Source organism: Cavia porcellus, unplaced genomic scaffold, assembly GCF_034190915.1.
Source record: "Cavia porcellus strain 051 isolate PalLab524CR breed Dunkin Hartley unplaced genomic scaffold, mCavPor4.1 scaffold_11, whole genome shotgun sequence".
Classification (NCBI taxonomy): Eukaryota; Metazoa; Chordata; class Mammalia; order Rodentia; family Caviidae; genus Cavia; species Cavia porcellus.
The window spans coordinates 737,785-761,036 of record NW_026947494.1 but is presented as its reverse complement, the minus strand read 5'-3'; the positions used below and the strand labels follow the sequence as shown (position 1 = coordinate 761,036).

At 53.2% G+C, this 23,252-nt stretch overlaps 1 protein-coding gene across 1 annotated transcript; it reads left to right on the top strand.

Moving 5' to 3' along the window:
* Window positions 1-6,678: 6,678 nt before the first annotated feature.
* LOC100733840 (palmitoyltransferase ZDHHC11) lies at window positions 6,679-22,664 on the top strand. The gene is made up of 7 exons (XM_023560318.2): window positions 6,679-8,249; window positions 13,783-13,958; window positions 14,265-14,366; window positions 15,650-15,774; window positions 17,619-17,774; window positions 19,686-19,828; window positions 20,262-22,664. Exons 1-7 carry the CDS (start codon window positions 8,031-8,033, stop codon window positions 20,358-20,360), a joined length of 1,020 nt encoding a protein of 339 aa, XP_023416086.1. The 5' UTR covers window positions 6,679-8,030; the 3' UTR covers window positions 20,361-22,664.
* Window positions 22,665-23,252: the final 588 nt, after the last annotated feature.

The following is a 23,252-nucleotide window of genomic DNA, read 5'->3' as shown; positions in this document are numbered from 1 at the left end:
CATCAGCTCAGCTGATAAATCCAAAACAGCTGAGCTAAGGACAAAGCACAGGTTCCAGCTTTCATACATTTGGCCCAGGGGTCTGGTCCCGGCATGGAACTGTGGGAGGACAAAGGCAGCTTGGACAAAGGCCAAGCTGTGACAGTATTGTATCTTGGTGTCCCGGCTCCGACATAAGAGGATGTTATGGGAACAGGAGGTTGTAAAATTTCACTCGAAGGGACAAAAGTTACTGCTTCAGCAGTGGTGAGCCAGAAACTTTCTGAACCTAGGATTCTACATGCTGAAAGCAGAGGGCCTGGGGGAGCAGGCAAGAGAGGGAACACCCTTCATAGGGTGTTAGGTTGTGCTGCTGCCTCGGGCTCCGGAAGGCAGTCTGCATGCTGGTAGTTGGGCCTGGGGTGCCAGGTATTCCTCGAAGGCCTGGCTTGAAGCAGGGATGGCTGATGGGGAGTGTGGGGGTCAAGCTCTTGGCCTCCCAGCGGTTGGAGGCCCACCGCACAGAGGACCTGAACTAGTCTGTTCCTGACCCTACCCCCACCCCCCACGCGTCTCTCCCTGGCTGCCACACCCTGGTCTGTGAGGTGCCTGGGATTCCGTGGCTGCCATGTGTACAAGGGAGGGCCCACTGCTTCTGGATCTGACCAGTGCCCAGTAAGAGGTGCTGACCTTGCTGCTCAGCCCATTGGAGAGGTGAGAGGTCAGGGTGGACACTGCCTTGGGCGGTGGATACTGATGCTGCCCTCACTCTGACCAGGGCCCGTGGTGTAGGCTCTGGACTGGGCTGGCTGAGATCCAAACACCGCACCCGACACAATCCACTTGGACTCCTTGGGAGGCACCAGAGTTTCTGCCTAGTGATGCTCAGCAAAGAGGGCCACGCAGCAGGGAAACTCCAGAATCGTTGGGCTCTGGGCTGCTGAGACAGGAAGGCTGAACAGGAAGGAAGGCCCAGAGTGGCCTTCTTCAGGTCTCCAGCCAAGACGCAGTGTGTCGAGACCCCAAGAGAAGGCAGAGATGTGTGCAGGTATCGGGTGTGTGCAGAGCTGATTTGCCTCTAGATCTTCAGACAAAGGGACACAACCCAGCCCACTACCACAACTGTCTGGACTTGTGTACAGGACTGGCAGAGGCAGTACCTTTAGGAATCTCAAGAGTGCTGGTCCTCTGTGTCACTGGCCGATGGCTGTGATGGTGGCATTTGGCACGGATGCCTGCATGGGGTCCTGGGCAGAGGGATGTGAGGCCCCTGCAGGAGGGAGAGAGTATCAGGCGCCTAGGTCTGTGCCGTGTGCGGTGCGATGTGCATGTATGCTGCAGCACGCGGCATGTCCTGAGTATGAATGCTGTGTATGGTGCATGTGCTGTGTGTGTGTGGTTGCGTGGTATCCTGTGGTGTGCCCCATGCCTGTTTCCCCATGCTGTGTGTGGTGCTTTGTGGTGCGGACACTGTCAGGTGAGTGCTGTCCTGTGAGCAGGGTTTTCAGAGTTGAGCCTGGGCCTGGCAGGCGGGGGTGCAAGCCCCTGGCAGCAGATGCCTTACTGAGGTCCCCATGGTCGGCCCCATGTCCTGTCCCCTGTGGCCAAGCCCTCATGCATACACCCTGCCCTTCTGTCCTGGGCCACTTCCTCTCCCTGCAGCCCCACACACCTCTGGTTGCCTCTGGGATGTCATTCCCAGGTGGATGATGTCCAAAGGAGAGCAGGGGACACGAGACCAGGCGGCATCATTGTCTTCCTCAGGTCTTTTCTGACATTTGTCACTTTGCAATAGACAGGACAGAGTTCCGCCCCCAGGCCTGCCCCAGTGAGAGTTCATGTGTGGTGGCTGTGTCCACAAGAAGGAAAGGCAGCCAGGAAGTATTGCTTGCATCCCGTGAGGTCCTCGTAGGATGACACACTGAGCAGAAGTGGCAGGAGCCTGACAGCCTCACTGGGTCCTGCTTAGTGAACCAGCTCTGCCTCTGCAGGCTGCATGCCAGGTTCTGTTCAAAGTCGGGAGAAGGGCTGGCCCTGCTGACCATCCGGGGTCCTGGTTTTTCTGACCTCCCAGAAAGTATGACTCAAAGTAGAAAATTACACATTTCCCCTTTACATGTATTCCAAACTTGTGGAAAGAATATTTGAAAATTATGAACAGAGGGGGCTGGGGATTTAGCTCAGCGGCATAAGTACCTGCCTTGCAAGCAGGCGACCGTGAGTTCAATCCCCGGTACCAGTAAAAAGGAAAAAGAAAAAAAAAAAAAAAAGAAAATTATGAACAGAAATGTTTAAAGGAGGGTCAGGCTCCCTGAAAGAGTATACACAGAAGTCCTTCTGTCCTTCAGAGGGGTCCAGCACCTCCAGTCAACTTAGATGCCCTTTTTGTACTGGTGAATCCACTGTAACCAATCCCATACCCTGGGAAGACACTGGTCTCGGTGCCCACCCCTTAGGTCTCAGTCAAGTTTTACTAGGCAAATGGCCTTGTAGGCCTGAGTCAAGGTTTAAACAGAGTCCTTGCCTTGTAAACCTAGGTAAGACCTGACCAGGAAACTTGCCTCATAGATCTGAGTAAAGGGTTAACCATGTGTCTTATGCTGACAGATGTGGGTAAAGGTTTGATCAGGTATATTGCCGTAAAGATTTGACAAGAAACTTGCTGCATAGATCAGAGTGAGGTTTTCCAAGACACTTTGCTCTGAAAATCAGAATAAAGATTTAACCTGGTGTTTGCCCTGTATCTGGGCAAACATTTGACCAGTTACCTTACTATGTTAGCTTTCCTTCACAATACCCAACATCCTCGACTAAAAAAACAAATTTCAGTTGGCTCAGAGTTTTAGGGATTCAGTCCATCAGCAGTTTGCTCCAAGGCAGGAATGTCACTGTGGAAGGGTATGACAGACCCAAGATGCTTAGCTTGTGGCAAACCGGAAACACAGAAGGGAAACAGAGCCAGAGAGGAAGGGGAATGGACCATATAGAGTACCTAAAGTCATATCTCCTTGATTCATCCAAACACACAGGAATAAACTTTAACAATCCCCTAGATATTTCTTGATCTACTCCACATGATGCATCATGATTAATGGTCACAACGCACCCCAGACACATCTCCTTAAACCATAGCAAATTCATAATTCTGCTTAACATGATAGAACAATTCTGTGTGCAACTAAAAAATCAGTAATATCCTCCACAAAGTCTCAACAGTTCTGGCATTTTTCAAAAGCCAGAGCCTATTCTGAGGCAAACTCAGCTAGGAGCCTTTGTGAAAATAACATAAATTGTATAATCCTGTCAGGTTTATGTCAGTGGTCCCCAGGCCTCATGCCTTTACATTATGCATCTGTGATTGGTTCATTGTCTAGAGCTTAGATTGGTGTTGTCAGTGCTACATTCACATGGGCTGGAGCCAGGATGTGAAGTAATGGCAGAAAGAAGGTGTGTCTCGCTCTCTTGCGGGTTTCTGCCTTGCTGTTTGCAGCCACTATGAACTGTGTCCCTGCCAAGCCACCCTGCCTTGGAGCCAACTGAGTATGGACTGAAACCTCCAAAAACTGTAAGAAATAAACCTTTCCTTTCCCAACTTGGTACATCAGGTATTTTTGTCTCAGTGACCAGTAAAAAGTAACTAAGACAGAATTTGGTATTGAGGAGTGGAGTCATTCACTGTGACTATACCTGGCCATGTTTTTCAAGAGCCTTTCCAAATGGCTTGTGGGTAGAGTTTGGAAAGGTTCAGACATGTTGCCTGGATGCATAGAGCTGGAGCAGCTTAGGCTGTTTTGTAGAGGATATTCTGGTCTGAGCTCAGGAGATCAAAAGGCTGATAGCCTCATGGTAAAGACCAGGCTTGGGAGGTTTCTGCTGGGAAGAAGGACTGCATTGGTTGTTGGACTCCCCATAATGTGTGTTATTGGCTTAGTAGAAAGTTTGTCTGCATTTTGCTTATGCCCAGAGACTTTGCCTGAGACTGAGACCAAGGGCAATGGACTGATTAATCTGGAAAAGGATATTTCAAGGCAGTTGAATGTTGAGGCTGTGGCATGGCTATTGTTGGGGGCTTTTAGCCAGCTTTATGTTGCAAATCAAGAGCAAAGAGCCCAGCAGGATAATTTACAACTGTGAATTTTATCAGAAGGAAAATTCCAGGAAAGCTATGGATTTTAAAGACAGGGTTGAGGCTTTTATTGCTAAGGAGAAACAAAGGGATAAGAAAGATGGCCCTGGGGCATCCCAGGAAGCAGCATATCTCCACCCTTTGCATCCTCAAAACTGCAAAAGTGAAAGAATATGCTTAGAGGTGAAAGCTGCAGACACCATGCTCCAGAAGAGCGATGGAGGCCACATGAGGTTCAAAAATGGTGGCAGCATAGAGAAGCTTTTCTCCACATTCAGGTTCACAGAGCCCAACAATCCAGGCAATCGATCCCGACAGCTAAGAGAGAAAAAAGCCTGGTTGGTCTCCCAGATGGCAGCAAACCTTGGTGGCATCAACATGGTGCTGATTTTAGGTGTAAGGAAGATGCACAAATTCTAAGGGTAAGATGGCTTTCACCTCAATTCCAAAGGCCTGGGAGGCCAAGCAGTGTGCCTCTGAGAGGGCAATTTGTAAAGATGTAAGGGTAAAGTCAAAGGTACAGTGGAGACCTCAGAAATTTGGAAAAGCCAGGAACATGAATCATCTAAGGAAAGTTGCAAAAAGCGAGCAGAGAAGGTTTAAGAGAGAAGATGCGGGAGCTAAAATCCCTGTAAATGCTGTGGGGGTGAAATCAAGCCTTTTGGAGCTTGCAACCAGATTGCTTCAAATGCTGAGCATGGAACTCTAGGACTTAATGTTCTTCCTGCTGGATGTTGGACCTGCTTTGTTTTCAATGCTTTACATTTCCATTTGTAACTTTTGGAATAGTAATGTTTTTCTTGTGCCTTTGCATTTGAGAAATGTTTAAACTTGTTTCATTTGTATAAGGGGTTACAATTCAGAGTTTGTCATAGATCTTGGAGAAGACTTGGGACTTGGACTTCTCAGCAATGCTGAAACTTAGGACTTTGGCAACTCTTGGAGATGAACTAAATGTCTTTTGTATAAAGAATGTACATGAGTCCTGGGGGTTCAAGGGTAGATTGTCATGGTTTGTGTCTGTGGCCCCTAGGCCTCATGCCTTTACATTATGCATCTGTGATTGGTGCATTATATAGTGCTTGGATTGATGGTGTCAGTGCTACACCCACAAAGGGGTGGAGCCAGGAGGTGATATAATGGCAGGAAGAAGGTGTGTCTTGCTCTCTTGCCGGTTTCTGTCTTGCTGTTTGTAGCCGCCATGAACTGCGGCCCTGCCATGCCACCCTGCCTTGGAGCCAACTGAGTGTGGACTGAAACCTCCAAAAACTGTAAGAAATAAACCTTTCCTTTCCCAACATGGTACATCAGGTATTTTGTCTCAGTGACCAGTAAAAAGTAACTAAGACAAATCCCAAGGCGCAATGACGTAGCGTAAACAGGCCCATTCCAAAAGAAAGAAATAGAGAAAAAGCAAAGTACTGAAACAAAGCAAGACTGAAACCAGGTGGGCAAACAGGAGGCCCTGTAGCTCCATATCTGGCATCTGGAGCACATGGTGTTGAAATGAGAGTTTTGGCAGTTTGGGCAGCCCCAGCCCTGTGGCCTTGAGGTGGCAGCCCACATGATCTCTCACGCTGGGTCCACTCACATCCTGCAGCTTTCCTTAGCAGGTGTTCCATAGTCCATGAAATCTCCAAGTTCCTGGAGTCACCACTGCAATTTTAGCTTCATTTCCACAACTTTATATACTTTCCTTTCAAGGATTCCTTGCTTGGCCTTTCTTATAATCCAGGTGGAAGCCACCCTGACCCTAAAAATGTTGCATTTAGCATGCTGGTTGCAGCAGTATCATATGAACAATGCCAAGGTCTGCTGTCAGTAGAGGCAGCAGCCAGGAACCCTTAGATCATGGCTGCAGCAGGCCCTAATTGCAAAAATGAATCCTGGGAAACCAAATCCCTAGAAGGCCCTTCTGGGCAGATGCTCCAGACTCTCTCTTCTCAAATGAAAGATTGCCATTTTGTACCCTTTGGTCTGTGATGGTGGGGTCTTTGTGATTTCCATGATACCCTCAAAATATCTTTTGTTTTATCCCTGTGCAGTTTCTTTTAAATGGCACTTATATCTTCAGTAGCCACACCTCTTTTGGCCTGAACTTTACACATGGCTTCTTTTGGGCCAAACCTGAAATTTTTCTACTCTATTCTTTGACCTCAATTCTCACTATAAATCTGGCTAAACACAGTCAGCAGTGTCCATGTTACAACCTGAGTTTTGGCTGCCTTGAAATTTCCTATGCTAGATCAATTAGTCCATCATCCTTCACTACAATCCTTAGTCTCCTTCTCTCTCAGGATAGGAGAAAAATATGATTGGGGGTGGGGCAGGCAGAATATCATGCATGTGACTTTTAGTTCACCTGCAAATAGAGTCCTTGTTTCCCACTGAAGCTTCATGAGCATGGTCTTTACTGTCTGCCTTTAGCAGTGTGGTCCTCTGAGCTCTGACCAGATCACCCATCAGGTTCTGCTTACACCAGATGAGGACTTCCCTAGCTGGCATCTCCAAACTTTCCAAACTCCTCCCATAAACCAGTAATGAATTCATCTGAACCACACAGTTAGGTACAATCACAGCAAGACTTCAATCCTGGTAACAATTTTCTTTCTTTCTTTTTTTTTTTTTTTTTTTGTCTTTTTCGTTTTTATCAAACTCAGGGATCAAACTCATGACCACACACTTGCAAGGCAGGTGCTTATACCGCTGAGCTAAATCCCCAGGCCCTCTGATAACAATTTTCTACATTAGCTTTACAGTTGTTGGACATAACACCTGACACCATAGTTTCATTTGACTTAAAGTTTCAGGGGATTTGGTTCATGGTTTGTCTCTGTCTTGCCACTCTGGCATCTGTGAATACTCGGTTGACCTTCCAGAGTGCAATTCAAATTTTTGGCAGCCTCTTTCTGTCAGTTTGTGCTTTCATCTGGCTTGTTGTGTCCAGTGGGAAGTTGTACTTTTCAGGACACATTGTTACCCCAGTAATGTGGTCTAGCTTCACAATAGGCACCCTCGTCTGGAACTCCCCAGACAGACTTGGGCCACTGTGAACAGGCCGTACCCACTAGGAGTCACTCAGAGAGTACAGGAGCCCAGCAGCCACAGTGTGCTCCAGGGAGCCCAGAGGACCCTGAACTCAGAGGTGACGAGCATCTCAGAATGTTCCTCATTTGTCTTCCTAAAGAGCTTCCATTTGCTTCATTTTCTGAATGATTTTTCCCAAAGGGACAGCAAAGCTTTTGCGTAAAGCCACATTATGCAAGGCTTTTCTTTAATATCTCCCAGTCACGAGTTTCTTCCACATCCTAGCCCCAGCTCCAGCCACCATCCTCTGTTGCTGGTCCAGGAGTGATCACAGGACCCCTCCTGCTACCGTTCACCTGGGAATGTCCACCTGGGAGTGTCCAGAGGTCCTAGGGCTCTGAGGAAGGGATGACCATGTGGTCTTTTGTGGTGCAGCCTCTTGCTGTGTTCTTGCAGCATTTGCAGAGGAGGCAATACTTGAGGAGGGGTTTTGGGAAGCTGCAGTGCCAGCTAGTCTACCAAACCCCTGTTTCCTGCATTTCCTTGGTGGTCTCCAAGGTCTGCCCTGCGTCCTTCCAGCATCAATGAGTCAGTCAGTGTGTGTTTATATGCAAGTTCTAGCAGTCTTCTTGGTATGGCACCTGGCAAGGCCTTCCCCAGAGATTGTTGGGGACCTGGACAGGTAAACATGCAGCTTTGGTTTCTGCAGCCCAAAGAGCCCTAGGGCTGTTGGCTGTGGCCTGAGGCACATTTCCTGTGGAGGTGGACACCAGCCTGCTCCCATTGCCTGGAGCCACGGATCCTGAGCCTAGGCGCTTCCCATGGTGGCTGATGGGTCCACAGCCTGTCCCTGCCCTGCCCTGGGCTTGACAGCCTCCATGGCCCCTCTGTCTTGCAGATGGACCTCTTCAGCAGGAACCTGCCACGGGTTCACCCAGAGACCCAGGTCAGCGGCCTGAAGAGTCAGCCACGTCAACTGTCCAGGGTGAACGGCTGGTCACTGCCACTCCACCCCTTCCAGGCGGTGGTCTGGGCTACCTACCTGGTCTTGTCCGTCGTCACCTTTGGGATTGTCATTCCACTCTTGCCGAGCACCTGGAAGTACATTTCATACTCCGTATCCTTCTTCCTGGTGGGGTGGAGGTGGGAAGGGGGCTTCCTTCACTGGTCTCCCAGAGAACTGGTCCCATGGGCTCTCTCCCCACACCTGTGTGCCTTGGCCATGTGTCCCCAGGTGCAGAGGACCCACATACCACTGTGAGCGGGGACCTGTGGTGGTGGAAGGGCACTAGCAGTGGAGAGTCCTGGGGAGAGGGAGGGGGCTGCAGGGCCCTGGGCCAATTTGTGCTGTTCTTAGGTGAGGGTAAGAAGGACTTTGGGGCAAGTCGAGCTCCCCCTATGCCATTGCCCATCTAGTCCTGTCAGGGTACACACTGTAGTCTGTGGCAGTTGTGGATTCTGTGTGAACCCCAGGACTGGGCCTCTAGGAAGGTACACCCAGAGAGTGGTGGGAGGAGACATATGCTCTGGCTCATACCCAGCTTGCCAGGCCCTGGAAGCTGTGATGTTGGGGACAGGTAAGCTGGTGCTGGGTGCAGAGTGGCCCTGTGGAAGTGTCTATCTGGAGCTAGAGTTCCAGCCTTGCTGAGATGTCCACCTCGAGCATGTGACTGTGTCACTGTGTGGCTCTTGGCTTTAGCTGTGCCATCCCTGCAGGTGTCAGTGAGTGAAATGACCAGCACCATGCGGGCGGTGGGCGGGGGGCAGCAGAGGACACAGATGTGAGCAGCTGCAGGACAACTTGTGTTCACAGCCTGGGCAGGGTCTGTGCTGCCCCTGGGCTTGGCTACCTTTGAGGTGAGTGCTCTTCCTGGAACCCAGTTCCTTCAGGCAAAGGAGAGCAAAGATGACCCCGAGTCCCGTCGTTCACTTCGGCCACCAGGGCTCTGCAGTCTGGTGTCAGCCCTCACTTCCTTCTGGAGCAGCTTTGCAAGCCTCTGTCTTTTACTCTGATCGCCACTGCACTAGCTCAGGACTAGCAAGTCACGAGCCGCCCCACCACCCCTCCCTTCACAGCCTCTCAGCTGCCTTGCAGCCAGGGGTCCCCAAGTTGCCACAGTGCCCTCTGCCTTCTCTGGTAGGAGTGGCTGGGCTGGGCTCCCTTGCCCAGGGCGCTCATCACTTCCTCCCAGGGCAAGGAAGGCTCTCAATAGTGATTGGATGTGTTTCGAAGGGCTGCATAGCTTTTCTGTTTCATCTCCTGTAAATCGTGCTGTTCAGGAAATGTGATTATCTCATTTAACTGCCAAGTTTCCTGGGACAACGCTGTTTGCCACAGGGCTATTTCTCTGTGGGTGTCTGCAAAGCCCTGCTGTGCCGGAGTTCAGTCCCTGCTCTTTTCTTTCATCAGTTTTTATTCCTATTTACAGAAACCAGCTTTAGAGTGCATTAATTCTGATTGCCTCTGTTTTTTTTTAAACGTCTGTTTTCATTGTGTTATTTCTGTCTTTAGGTTTACTCTGCCTTTCTTTTCCATCTATTTTAAGGTAGAAACTCAGATCGTTGATGTCAGACCTTTTTTAGCTTCTAATATAAATATTTAAGCTAATTTTTCCTGTCAGCATGCACAGGACACTCCATTGGCCAGTCTAGCTGAGAGGTTAAGGTTGTGTCCACAGGACATGGGGTTTAGCTTGAGAATGGGGTGCCCTGGGCAGCTGCTGGTTCCCTGAGCAGGCAAGGCCTTCTGCTGCACATTGGGAAGAGCAGCTACATGTCTCCTGGTGCTGGAGGCTGCCTTAGTGAAAGGCACACCCATGCCAGGCACTCTGCTCCTTGGCCCCTCTGATAACTTTGCTGCAGCCTAGATGCCCCAAGGAATAGTAGCAGCCACAGAGGGGACCCCAGGAGGTGGGCACCGCTCCACTTCTGCCTGGAGGCCTTTGCCAAGAAGGCCTGGGTTCTGCCCAGACTCAGCAGGTGGGTCTGAGCCAGGCCTAGACAGGCATAGGGCTCAGGTGGTAGGACATGCAGCTGCTCTGTCATCTGCAGACTCTGCCCCTGCCAGCCAAGCTCCTTCCTCCTTAGGCCACCCTCTCTGTTCTCTCCTACCCTGCACCTAGGCACCCGCCCACTGCACCCTCCTGGGTCTTCGTGGCATCTGGGCCCTGTGTTCCCAGACCCCCAGTTTCATGGCCACCAGTCCCCACATCCTTCCACATGGCCTCCTATCTACCATGGGTGAGAGGACTGGGGGAGACAGAGAAAACCAGGGCCTCCAGCTGGGTGTCCCTTTTGGCCTCTCACTCTGGCTCAGACACGCACCCCACCCCGGTAAAGACGGCTCGATCTTACACAGCTTCTGTCTGTCCTCATGTCCTCCATCAGTCCCCGCATCCCTTCCTCCCATGTCCTCATCCTGGGTGAGGTTTGTAGAAAACCAAGACTCTCTGGGGTTTGAGTGTGTTTGTGGATATCACTCAGGCTGCAGCCACTGCGTCTCTGGGGTATTGGGTGGCATCTGACCCCACGGACTGGACCTGCCTTGTAGTTCCATGCAGAGCATGGCCTGGGCAGGGCTGGCACCTCCCATGGCAGTATGGGCACCTGGGGCCGGGCCTGCCAGGGGGACATGTGGGTGGCTAAGGCCCCTGCACTGGGAGCAGCTGCCAGCAGACGCTGGGGCCTTGGGGCAGCCTTAAATGTGGCTTTCTTCCTGCCTGCTGCTCACCTGCACCATGCAGGGCTCACTGCCTGCTCCCTGTGCCTGCTCCCTGTGCCCTGCTCCCTTGACCTGCTGTGTGTCCCCCTGAGGATCACTGAGGAGCCAAGAGATTCTCTGTCCTTGCCACACTTTGGGTACCTCAAACTATAGGTATATTGTTTTGGCTTTTTGTGGTACCTGGGATTGAACCCAGGGTCTCTGCCCTCAGCTGCATTCTTAATCCTTTTTATTTCTCATTTTGAGACAGTTTCACTAAGTCACTGAGTTTCCTGGGCTGGGCTTGAACTTGCTGTCCGCCTGCTTCAGCCTCCCAGGGTACTGGATTACATATATGTGTCCCCACACCTGACTCACAAGTTTGTGTGTGTGTGTGTGTGGGGGGTGGTATTGGGAATTGAATTCAGGATCTTGAGCTTTCCAGGTAGGCACTGTGCTGCAGTGCTAAAACCCTGGCCCCACAAGTTTTTGTTTGTTTGTTTGTTTTTGTCTCATACTGTGAGGCAGGGGTAGGGGGCAGTGAAGGGACAGACTATCCCAGCCGTGTGCTCACTCCACCAGCCTGGGGAGCCTGCCTCTGCTCAGTCCCTTCCAGGAGGCCTGAGGTCCCTTCGGGGGCAGGGGTCACCTGAGGAGCAGAAGGAAACCTCATTTCCAAGTCCGGACCTCAGCACGAGGCGCTTGCTCCTGTACAGTGTGGCTGGTGTTTCCTTGCAGCATCCCTGAAACTGCCTTGGTCTTCTCTGTGTCCTGCACAGCCCTGAGCCCCATGTGCTCCCCGCAGGGCCCCTGTCTTCCCAGAACCCTGGGCTTGCCTTCCGTGCTGTACCTCCAACTGTCCCTCACCCCCCAGGACCAGCTTCCAGCTGTGGCTCCCTACTTCCCACTCATAGGTGCATACGCTGTGGCCACTTGAGGGCGCCAACAGCATCTGCAGCCTGCAAGGCTTAGGGCTGGGTGTGACCTGGCTGGGTAGGGCAGGGTTTGCTCTGTGGAGGGCAGCGCCCTACTGGCGACCCTTGGTCTCCCAGCACGCGGTGACCAGGCCAGCAAGGCCTCCACAGGGCCTCTGCTTGGCAGGACGCATACCTTCCTGCAGAGGAGACTGTGCTGTTGGACTCCACGCAGCTGTTTAATCTGGGGTCCTCCTTCGTGCAGCCTGGGCTGGGGGAGCCACTGCCTCAGTAGGGGCACTGGCCCTGGCGAGGGGTCTCCAGCAGCACACACACCCACCTGCCAGCCAGCCCATTCCACTGCAGGCCTTGCCCTGGAGCGGATGCAGTGGCGAGGGTCACCTCAGATCTCCCCACCCTTCCCTTCCTGACTACAGGACAGGCAAGGTCACAGTGTCAGGAGGGCGAAGGGCGTGTGGCTCACAGCTGGCTCTCTCCCGAGGTTTGTTTACTAAACACAGATTGTTGCCAGGGATGTTGAGCTCCGGCTTCTGGGCTCCCAGATGGAAACTTCCAGCGGAGGCCTGAGGCTGGCAGCGGCCCTGCGTCTCTCACCTTTCGTCCTCCTGACCCTAGCTGCCCGAGTTAGGGATGACAGGAGCTGCACCCCTGTGGTCCTCACTGACACAGCTTCATGTCTAGGGGTGGCGACTCTGCCTGGAATCTCGGGATCCCCAAGGAAGCTGAACCCTCTTTTCCCAGATAGACACTGTAGGTTTGCCTGGCAGGTCCAGGCCCAGGTGTCAGGCCCACCACAGCAGCCTGAGCACCTTTCCCAGCCTCCCCTGGGGCTGGGTGATCACCGGAGCCCTGCCTCCCTGCCCACCACCACTGCCCACTGTGTCCTCCAAGCTCTGTGCCAGGCCTACAGAAGGAGTTACACCGGTCCTGCCCATCCGTGGCCCCATCCCTTGCCCTTTGTGTCTCAGGTTCCTATGCACACCTGTTGCCACGGTAACCACACAAACAGGCAGCTTGGCCTGGGCTCAGCCTGTAGGGAGTGGTGTGGAGCCAACTTGCACTGCAAGTCTTGTACTGTCACCCATCTGAGTCCATGTCCGGCCATGACCTGCAACCTGTGTGACGCAGCCTTACCCATCTGCGCATTGTGTGGCAGGAGGGTCTGGATGGTAATGGGGAGGGGGCTAGTGCCAGGGACCCTTGTGGGACAGGACACGTGTGACAAGGACCAGGGTCCTTCCCAGGCCATCCAGACCCACTGTTCCCATCAGACCCCAGCCTCAACACATGCACGCTGGAGCAGCATCTGTGAGACCCCTCAAGGATGCTCCTCAGTGGGGCAGAATACTTACCCAGCCCCAAATCCAGTGAGCCTTGGCCCCAGGAGGCCCCCAGGGATCCTGCAGGGCTAGACCACAATCCAACCTCCCTCTCCTGCTGTGTGAGGGTGTCCACTTCTGGGCACGCATGGGGCTGGCTGCAAACGCTGGCTGCCCAGCCCTAGAAGCCCAGTGCAGGGGCTGGGAGTCCCGTCTTGTACTCTCCTGTTTGGTTTCCAGGAAAGGAAGGAAGCATGCGTCTGTGTACCTATAGCCCCAAAGGTGCACATCCTCCTCCTGGCCAGGGCACAGAGCCTTTCCTGCCATGGCTTCTTGGTCCTGGCTGGAGAGAGCCTAGGGGCCTTGGGAGTGCTCAGTCCCTGAGAGATGGGGTCCTCTCCACACTGGCTAAGCATGATGTTAGATCCTCTACCTGTGGCCTGTCCAGTGTCCACGTACCTGGCTGGTGTAACTTCCCCAGGGCCCATGCTCCTGCATACCAGGAATACCAGGACAGGGGACCAGGACATGGGACAGCACAGGGCCTGCTCCCCAGTGTGGGCTCTGTCCCAAATCTTGGGGTGAGCATGTGGTTGGAAGGTGCAATGTGGGGTCCCCTCGTGGCACAAATAGCAGAGGGCCAGGGGCATTGTGCCCTGCTTACCTGGCCCAGCCAAGTCTTCCTTGACACCCCAGGTGACCGGTGTTGTGTTCGTGTTCCACTGGGTTGTCTACTTCACCGCAGTCACCATTGACCCTGCAGAAGCCAACGTCCGACTCAGGAATTACTCCAAGCCTATGCCTATCTTCGACCGCTCCCAGCACGCACATGTGATCCAGAACCAGTACTGCCACCTGTGTGAGGTCACTGTGTGAGTCTCCCCCAGGGCATGGCAGCCTGCAGCCCTTGAGGTGACAGCTGAGCCTGCCCAGTGGGCCGAGCGCCTCCAGCTCAGCCTGGGGCCCTCCGTCTCTGCCACCCGAAGCCCTGCCCGTAGTACAGGGCACAGGGGAATCTTCCTTGGGTTTTCCAGATGTGGAAAGGCCACAAAAGAAAGGCAAGGCCACTGTAGCCACTGCTGGGTTGCATCTTAGTTTTGGGGCCCTGGGACACTGGTAGGCTCAGTCCACATGCCACTCATACATGTGGGCCAATCAGCCTCCCTCGATTCCTCCAGGAATGAGAAAGCCAAGCACTGCAGCTCCTGCAACAAGTGTATCGCAGGCTTCGACCATCACTGCGAGTGGCTGAACAACTGTGTGGGGAGCAGGAACTACTGGTGAGGGCTGATGGAGGCTGGGGTGGCTCACAGGGCTGGGGGCCTCCACAGGAGTGAAGCAGGATGGGGTGCTGTGGGGTGCATGAGGGAAAGGCCATCTTGGAGCCACGTCCTCGTCCCCACACAGGGAGCCTGGTGCCCACATCTACTCATCCTGAGCTGTCTGGTGGAGCTGTCCCTGCAGGTACCCACAATTCCAGACCTTGAGACCCTGTCCTGCCCTGGAGGAACCTGTGGGGCCTCCTGGACTCACTGCCCTGGGACACCTGCTCTCTCCACACTCAAGTGGGCAGATTGGGGGCATGTGAGAGAGTCCAAGCGCAGATGGCAGTGGATTCACGAGGCTCCTGGGACATGTCTGGGCCATTGGCTCATGTGGACCAAGTATCTATTGGCTTAATCCTCATGAAGACAGCCAGGAAGACACAGCACCCCTCCTCACTCTGGGCCCAGTGTGGAGGACAGAGGCACCTGGTGGCCATGAGCATCGCAGGAACCATGGTTCAATGGCTTTTGCTTCTGCTGCCCTGCCCAGGGCAGTGAACAACCAGAGCACTGAGCAGCAGACAGGGGCTGCTGCTGTAGACAGAGCCTCGGCTCAGACCTATAAAGAAGATGGCCTGCTGGTGGAGCCCAGCATGGGTAGATGGCACAGGAAGGCATGCCCCAGGCATGGGCCAGGAGAGTCTGCACCCTTGGACACACCTCGGAGCACCCAGGGATGGACACTGACTGTGTGGGGAGGTGGCGCCCAGGATGGGCACTGGGGCTCTGCAGAGAGCAAGTGCACAGTGGAGTTGAGTGCATTTTGGCCCAGAAGCTGATGGGGTCTGCAGAGCATGGGAGACTGCACACTGCTAGCTGCCCAAGCTCTGGGAATAAATAACACAGCCTTGCCAGGGCTACATGCAGCATGGAAACGGGAGCCAGACCAGAGGACTTGATGCCCAGACAAGTGCACGTGTTCACAGGAAGACGCTGGTCCTGCTGGGTTCAGATGGGCTCTGGGCACTGCTGCCTGGTGGATCGCCTTTGTCGCTGGAGGCATCTGTCTAGATAGCAGGACAGACAGACAGAAGGCTCAGGCAGAGGACTGGGGAGTGAGGGAATGACTGAGGTCACTGGCCAGTGATGTCTGCCTGGAGAGCTTGACAGGTGGCTAAGAGGACACAGAGGAGGCCCAAGGGCTGTCAGGACAGTAGTCAGGGTCTGTCCCCCCATGAGATGCCCACATGGGGTCAGCCTGCCCTCGCCAGCGTCCCCAGCACGCTCTGCCCCTGCAGGTTCTTCTTCTGCTCCGTGGCTTCGGCACTGGTAGGCCTGCTCTGCGTGAAGGTCCTCTTGCTGTATGTCTGCATCCAGCACTTCATCAACCCCAGCAAGCTCCGCACGGACCCCAGCTACAAAGGTACGCAGCCACAGAGTGCCTCCTGCTTGGGCTGCTCTGTGTGAGGGTGCTGAGCCTCTGCCTCAACTCCGGCCACCTTTTCTGAGGAGGAGTGTGGAGCAGCGAGCCCGGTATGCAAGTGGCTCTACGTCCACTCATATCAGTCACCATTCCCACTGCTGGGACAGAACACCTGACACCTACCGTGTAAAGAAGAGGTTTCACTTGGCTCAGTTTTGGGGGATTCAGTCCATGGCCAGCTGGCTTCAAGGCAGGAACATCATGATGCAGGGGCCTAGCAGAGGACAGCTGCTCACCTCATGACAGCCAGGAAGCAAGAAGGGATGAGCTGGGAACAAGAATCCACCCTCCTAGGTCACACCCCAGGGACCATCTCCAACCAGGCTTGGCCTCCTAACACAGCCAAGGGCTTCCCAGGATCCCAGGAGGCCAGGTCTGAGGGCAAGTGCTCTGTGCCCTCTGACCCCTCTTGCTGTGAGACGTGTTGGGGCCCAGGGGGACCATGCGGGCACAGCAGGCCCAGGGCTACCTCCAAGAGCCACTGTCAGCAGGGGAAGAGCGGAGAAGAGCCAAGACCCGTCTCTGACCACAGGTGGATCCAGGAGCCTGGGCTGTGAGCACCTCCATCTGCAGTGAGCAAGAGGGAAAGGTGTGACCAGCCGGGTGTGGCCCTAAGGTGTGACCACATCCAGGACTGAGCTGCAGACATGACAGGGATCTCATCTGACTCATTGCCACCAGGGACACTTTACTTCTGAGAAGAGGAGACACACAAAGAGGCCGCACAGGACAGAGGCAGTCTGAAGCCCTGCAGCCACCACACACCCAGAAACACCTAGAACTCCAGAGCTGGGAGAGACCTGGAAAGAGCTGGGCGAGGACACCTGTGCGCTGTGTCACTCAGACTGTGGCCTCAGTGTGAGATGAAAGTGCCTGGCTTAAGCATCTCCAATTTAAGGTCATTTGTCACAGGAGCTGCAGCACATGGGAGCAGCTCTGACTCCTCACCCTGGGGCCGGAACGGCCACCATGTCAGCCCCAGGCATCAGGACATCTGCACACCCCCACTAGAGAGGGCGGAGCCTGCTGGCTCACGCTGGAGCACCCCCAGCCAACACGGTGGATGCTCCTGTTCTTTCAGATTCAGCCCTGGGAGTTCCAGATGGAACCATGCCATCCACCTGGACTTTTTCTGAATGTGGGCTTTCCCTGTGGTCACACTCTCCTGATTCTGGAGCCCCCACAAGCTCTTCTCCTCGGTCACAAAGTATTTTCTGAAGCAACTGCCATGTCACCTGGACCCTGGACACCTGTGGAATACAATTAGAGGCTGCAACAGCCCTGGAGGACGGGGTGGGCAGGAGAGGCCAGGGCTGGGCTGAGCAGCCTGGGCTGAGCCTCCTAGCATGGCCATGGCAGGGGCAGGCAGAAGCAGGCTTGTCCCTCGCACACCCTGATCATGGTGGCTCCATGAGGCTCCCTGACTGTGGGTTGAAGCAAGTCCCAGAAGCCTGCATGGGGCTGGAGACCTGGGCACAGCAACCCAAACTAGCATCCTCGCAGGTCCATGAAGTCATGCCGTGTCCCTGTCCTAGGGGTCTGCCTCACAGCCCCCATCATTCTCTGTACCTCATTCTGGGAGATCCCATCCTAGTAGCATCCTGCCAAGTGTGGTCCACGGTCTTTGAAGGTGGCAGGCTGGGGGTGGAGGGCCAGACTTTGGGGGCTCTGCCACCCACACCCTTTTCAGATCACCAGCTGGGACTGCGATGGGGACAGCCATGGGAACCCCATGTGCTGCTTGCTACTTCTATGATGCTGACGCCTGTGTCTCTGCCTCTCAGACATCAGCACTGTGACTGTATGGCTGCTGTTCCTGCCCAAGTGGCACTTGCCTGTGAAGACCCCTGTGGCCCTCTGCATGATGGGTGGGGTGCTGCTGGTGGGCACGGTCAGCTTCGTGCTGCTCAGCCGCCTGTTCATCTTCCACATCTGCCTGCGTGCGTATCTGCCTCACTGCCCCACCTCTTCCTAGCCCTTGGGCAGCCCATAGGACACCAGTGCATGTGGAAGGGTCAAGTCACAGGGAGAGAGGGCAGTAGGTCCAGCTGCAGGAAACATGAGATGCGTGTAGGGTGGTCAGAGGCAAAAGAACAGGAGCATCGGACAAGAAAGCACAGTATACTATGAAAAGAGATTGAGTGGGTTTAGCGAAGCACGAGGTAGACATTGCAGAGTGACGTGCACAGCAGGGCCACCTCCCTCCTCCACTGTGGGATCGTCATCTGTGAATCCTCTCTGAGGCCCTCAAATTCTACGGATACTGGGGTGCTGTTCCCTGAGGTCCACCTCATTCCCACCCAAGGCTGGGAGCCAGGCAAAGACCTGAGTCTCTGCTGGACCATGTTGTGCTCACATGGACCCCACGTGGCCCGAGTGCCCCAGCCAACAGCATCACCACTGGTTCTCAGGGTGCTATACGATAACTCCTTCCTGCTCTCTGGCCTGAGACATGGATTTTTTTTTTTTTTTTTGTCTTTTTCCTTTTTATCGGTACCAGGGATCGAACTCATGACTGCCTGCTTGCAAGGCAGGTGCTTATGCCGCTAAGCTAAACCTCCAGTCCCGAGACATGGATTTAAAAAAAAAAAAACTGAAAAAACAATGCAGACCGCTGGGTTAGGTGTTGTGGTACAGCTCTGACTCTGTGTTAGGGCTTTGTGCTGAGACTTGGACCAAGGAGTACCTCTGTGCAGAAGGTGGTCAGAGGGTGGTGTTGATGGGGTGACATATATCCTAGTTACTTTCCCTTTGCCAGGATACAGCCCAACACTCACAACCTAAAGGAGGAGAGGTTTATTTTGGCTCACAGTTTGTCGAAGTTTCAGTCTGTAGTCAGCTGGCTCCAAGGCAGGGTGGTGTGGCTGGGGAGAGCTGCTTGTGGCGTGGCAGGCAGGAGGGCAGTGTGGAAGAGGAGAAAGGGTCCAGGTCCGGCCACTGCTCAGGGCACTGTGTTGTGAGGCACAGTATAAAGCAGGCAGAGGGCACAATCTTGGGAAGTTGCAGGTGCCCATGGCAGCGCCCAGCTCAGCTCAGCCAGGAAAAGTGGAGGAAGCAGCTTTTTGAGTGAATGTGGGGAAGGAGAGGGCTCCCCAGGCTACCTGAGCTAGCCACTGGCCCTGGTCATTTGGGAGGACCCAGTGCCAGGCCTTAGACTTCTTGCCTAGAATCTGAGGTCCCCTGCCTCAGCCTGGCAGCTGGTAGGGATATTTCTTGGGAAGCATCTGGGTAGATGCAGCCCCACCAACAGCATATTGTGACTGGTGTATATCTCTTTGCACAAATAGGCACAAAGGGGGCTGGGGATTTGGCTCAGCAGTGTAAGTGCTGGCAAGTGTGAGGTCGTGAGTTCAATCCCTGCTATTGATAAAGAAGAAAAATAGGCAGCAAGGGACCTTTAAAGGAGAGCAGATTTGGTTCTCAGCCCCACCCAGCACAAAAGCCTGCAGGCTGGGAAAAAGCCAGACACCAATGGGAGAAAGGCCGTGACTCTGCATGTGCACTCAAGTCCAGGGTCATCTGCCACATCCATGCACACTTTGGGCTGGAAACGGGGCTCTGTGGGCACCCTGTGCTTTCCAGAAATAATGGCAAGCCTTGTCTGCCTTGCACACATTGGCTCACAGAAAGAGAGACTGATTTGGGCCCTCTGCAGAAGTGCGAGCTGAACCCTTTGTGCCTCAGTAACCTGGCACCCGCCCAGATCTCAACCCTTGACAAAGACCGGCCAGCCTCATGGCCCACTGCATCCCATTGCTGCACCCCACCCCAGCCTTGAGCGGTGGGACACAGAGGCCACTACCTGGCAAGCATCAGGGTTGCTGAGCTGCCCTCTGCCCTCTCCTTTCCAGTGGTCAAGAGCAAGACCACATTTGACTACATCAGGCACAGCCGCTTGCAGCAGGGTCTGGAGCCACCGGGGAGGACACAGCTGGGGAGGACGCAGCCGGGGAGGACGCAGCTGGTGCTGCAGGTGGAGGAGGCGGTTCCACAGGTGCACTTGTCCCTCTGCATCTTGTCCTGGTTGGGGGGAGTTGTCTGTGTGTGAGCACGGTGTGGGGTGACATGTGATGTGTAGAATTCAGTCTGAGGGGACTGGCATGTGAGACATGTAGTGTCTGTTTATATCTATGTGGCACGTGTATGTGTAGTGTCTGTGTGAGTATGTATGTAGCATGTAGTGTGTGTAGGGTGCAGCATGAACACGTGTGTAGCATGTGAGGTGTCCATTGTGATGTGAGTGGCATGCTGTGTACTTACACGTGTGCTTGTGTGTAGCCTCAGAAAGTGAGTCCCCCCATTCCAGCAGTCTAGATGGCTCTTGCAGAGCTGTTCCTGGTCAGTGCCCAAATCACTTCAGCTGGAACCTATTTTCCTTGTGGCCCTGTGACCGCCTGTTCTGCATGATGGCTTCGTATGCTTTCCAGGCCCTCAAGGACCAGGTCTACGGGAAGGATGTGCTGGGTCCAGCAAGCTCCCAGGCCATCCCAGTTGCAGTCACAGCAGGACATGAAGCTGGCCTGTAGCAGGACTGGGCTAGATCGACTTAAGTCCAGCATAACTACTGAAGGCTGAATCTGGCACAGCACCTCCACCCACCTACTGCTGTGAGTGGGGTTGAGTCCACAGTGATCACGCCACAGCCACAGGGCCTCTGGAGGAGCAGCTGAGAGCCCCACCCCACAGCTGTCCCTCTGCAGCTGCTGGTCCAGCACAGGCACCACCACGGACACGGACAGAGGCATGCAAGCTGACTTGGCCTGCTACAAGCTGGTGTCAGGTGAGCAGCCCAGACCTCTTCTGCAGGCTGTGGACAGAGAACATGCTGGCTCTTTCCCCTTGGGGATCCATCACCCGAGGGGCCACTGTCACTGTGCAGTGGGAGGTATGGGGGCCAAGGCTGGACAAAGATAAGGCTCTCCTGCTATGTGTGGCAGAGCTTAAGGTCTCACTGGTCATCAAACATGCTGCATTCAGACAACCTGATGGTGCAGCCACAGTGCTGCTATCGAATCAGCCTCTTGGATGGCTCTGGTTCTTTATGAAGCCCGCAGGCCTGGCCATGCCTCTCACCTAGGAAGGCAGCCTCCTTTCCAGTTACGTGGCCCATTTGGTCACAACTGACTCCGAAAGAGAGAAAATCCAAGTTGACACCTAACAAGCATCAGGACCAAATGACCAGCTCAAGATCTTCCTGGCCAGCTACAGCTGAAGCTGAGGTGTTGATACTGACTGGAGTGGATGCTGTCCTTAGGGAGCAACAGGGGTCTGTGTCTGCTCAGGACACTGCAGGCCGGTAGGTTCACTGAGGGCAACTGTACCATGGGTGGCATTGCATCTCGGTGTGAAGGAGGAGTCCTAGAAGAGACGCAAGGCTGGGCCACCACACCTGACCACTTCAGCTCCAGCAGAGAGGACTCCCTCTGCCCTTTGCATCAGGCTGCTGAGCACAGTAGTGCCCAGGATGGAAGCCACTGCCAAACGTGACTTCAAACCTGTTGTAGACAATGAGCTGAGCTTCCAAAGGAGGGCATCTTCAAGGTTCTCAAGGAAGAATGCAATCAGAATCGATATAAAGCAAAGTTCCACAAGAAGGATGGGTTCACACCTGAGAACTACACAGAGATGGAGCTACATGCCTGGCTTTTGGCAGAATCACCAGAGTCAAGGCTGAAAAAATGCTTACCAAACAGCCACATGTGGGGCCTTTCTAACCCAAGACAGTGTATGTGCCTCTGGGGATTCCTCCCTCTGTCAGGTTTGGATTGGGTGCTGCACTTTGGGTGCTCTGAGATGGAACCAGAAGGTATTTCCTCTGGGAAGTAAAGCTCATTGCTTTGAATGAGCTGGCAGATATCACAGTTGACATTCGGGTCACGAAATCAGCAGGTATTCCTGCAGGACAGAGAGCAGTGCCACAGCAGCTGACATGTGTCCAGGCCTTCCTTGGCTTTGACCGCAGGAGGACGGGATGCTGAGCTTTGGTCAGGGAGACTTCATCCCTGTGGTGGGTAACTCAAATGCCAGCTTGTAGAAAGGGGCTTGCCACACGCAAACTGGCATGTTTTCCCATAACTAGGTCATCCTAGGAACCAGAACATCTAAGAAGCAAGGGAGAGTCTTGGAAGAGGTAAAAAACTGAAAAAACAAAAGAATTATAGCCAAAGCTGCTTCTAGCAGTATCCTGCAGGAACGTAAAACACCTGGCTGACCACGTGGCTGATGCTCCCTCCCACTGTGGCTGGGACCTTGCTGGTGGGAGTGGAGTGGACATCAGAATTCACCTGTCGCATGGTTTTTAATTCCATGTTGTCCAGTTTTAATTCTGCATGTTGTCCCTGTTTCCCTCCTGTGTCAGTTTTCTCGCCTTTTTCTTCTGTTCTTCAGTGCATAATGTTCAAGGTCCCCTATAGTCCCAGCTGATGCCATTAGCGAGCGAGCGAGAGACAGAGACAGAGACAGAGACAGAGATAGAGACAGAGACAGAGACAGAGGCAGAGGCAGACAGAGAGAGCAGGTTCCCATAAAAATGTCCCCAGCACTCATGGGTAACATGTGCCTTTTTTCTTGAAATTTTTTTTTCACGAGTCCAGACTATCCTCAAACTCATGATCTTTGTGCCTCAGCCTCCCAAGTGCCGAGATTACAGATGTGTGTCACCACCCAGCTTCTAAACATTTTAAGAAAGAAATATCACTTGTGGTATTCAGGAAATAAGGCAATGGGCTGGGGATTTAGCTCAGAGGTATAAGCACCTGCCTTGCCAAGTGCAAGGTCATGACTTTGATCCCTGATACAAAAAAAAAAAAAAAAAAAAGAGGCAAAAACCACTCAGAAAATTAGCAAAACAAGATCCACAATAAATATAAAAATTGTGTGTTAGGGTTAGCATTGTGTGTTATTGGTTAAGCATTTGAAAATCAGTTATATAGGACCAAATATAAATAGAATAAAGGACAGAAATCTTAGGTTCCTGTCAATTAATGCAGAAAGTGGATAGATAACATCAAACACCTATTTTTTAAAAAAACTGGAACAACCTAGGATCAAAAAGCAAACAGCTGACAAAGATCACATAGTGCCAGTTTCACTTCATGACAGAAGACTGGATGTTCTCCCCTGAGCCTGGCACAAGGCAAGGGTGTCCACTGTCCCTGCTTGGATGCACTAACGTCTCAAAAGGGAGGCCCACAGAACACGAGGAGAGACTTTGCTCATGTAACATAACCCTAAAAGCCACATAAACAAGTTGGACTGATGAAGTAGTTTAATGGAGGTGTAAGGGGTAACACCAAGACATAGCAATCATCTCCATGCATTAGCAACTGGGGACCGATTATCTTTTAAAAATTATTTCATTCCAAATATTATCAAAGGGAACATGTTTTTAAAAAGCTGTTGCAAATTTGTAGACTGAA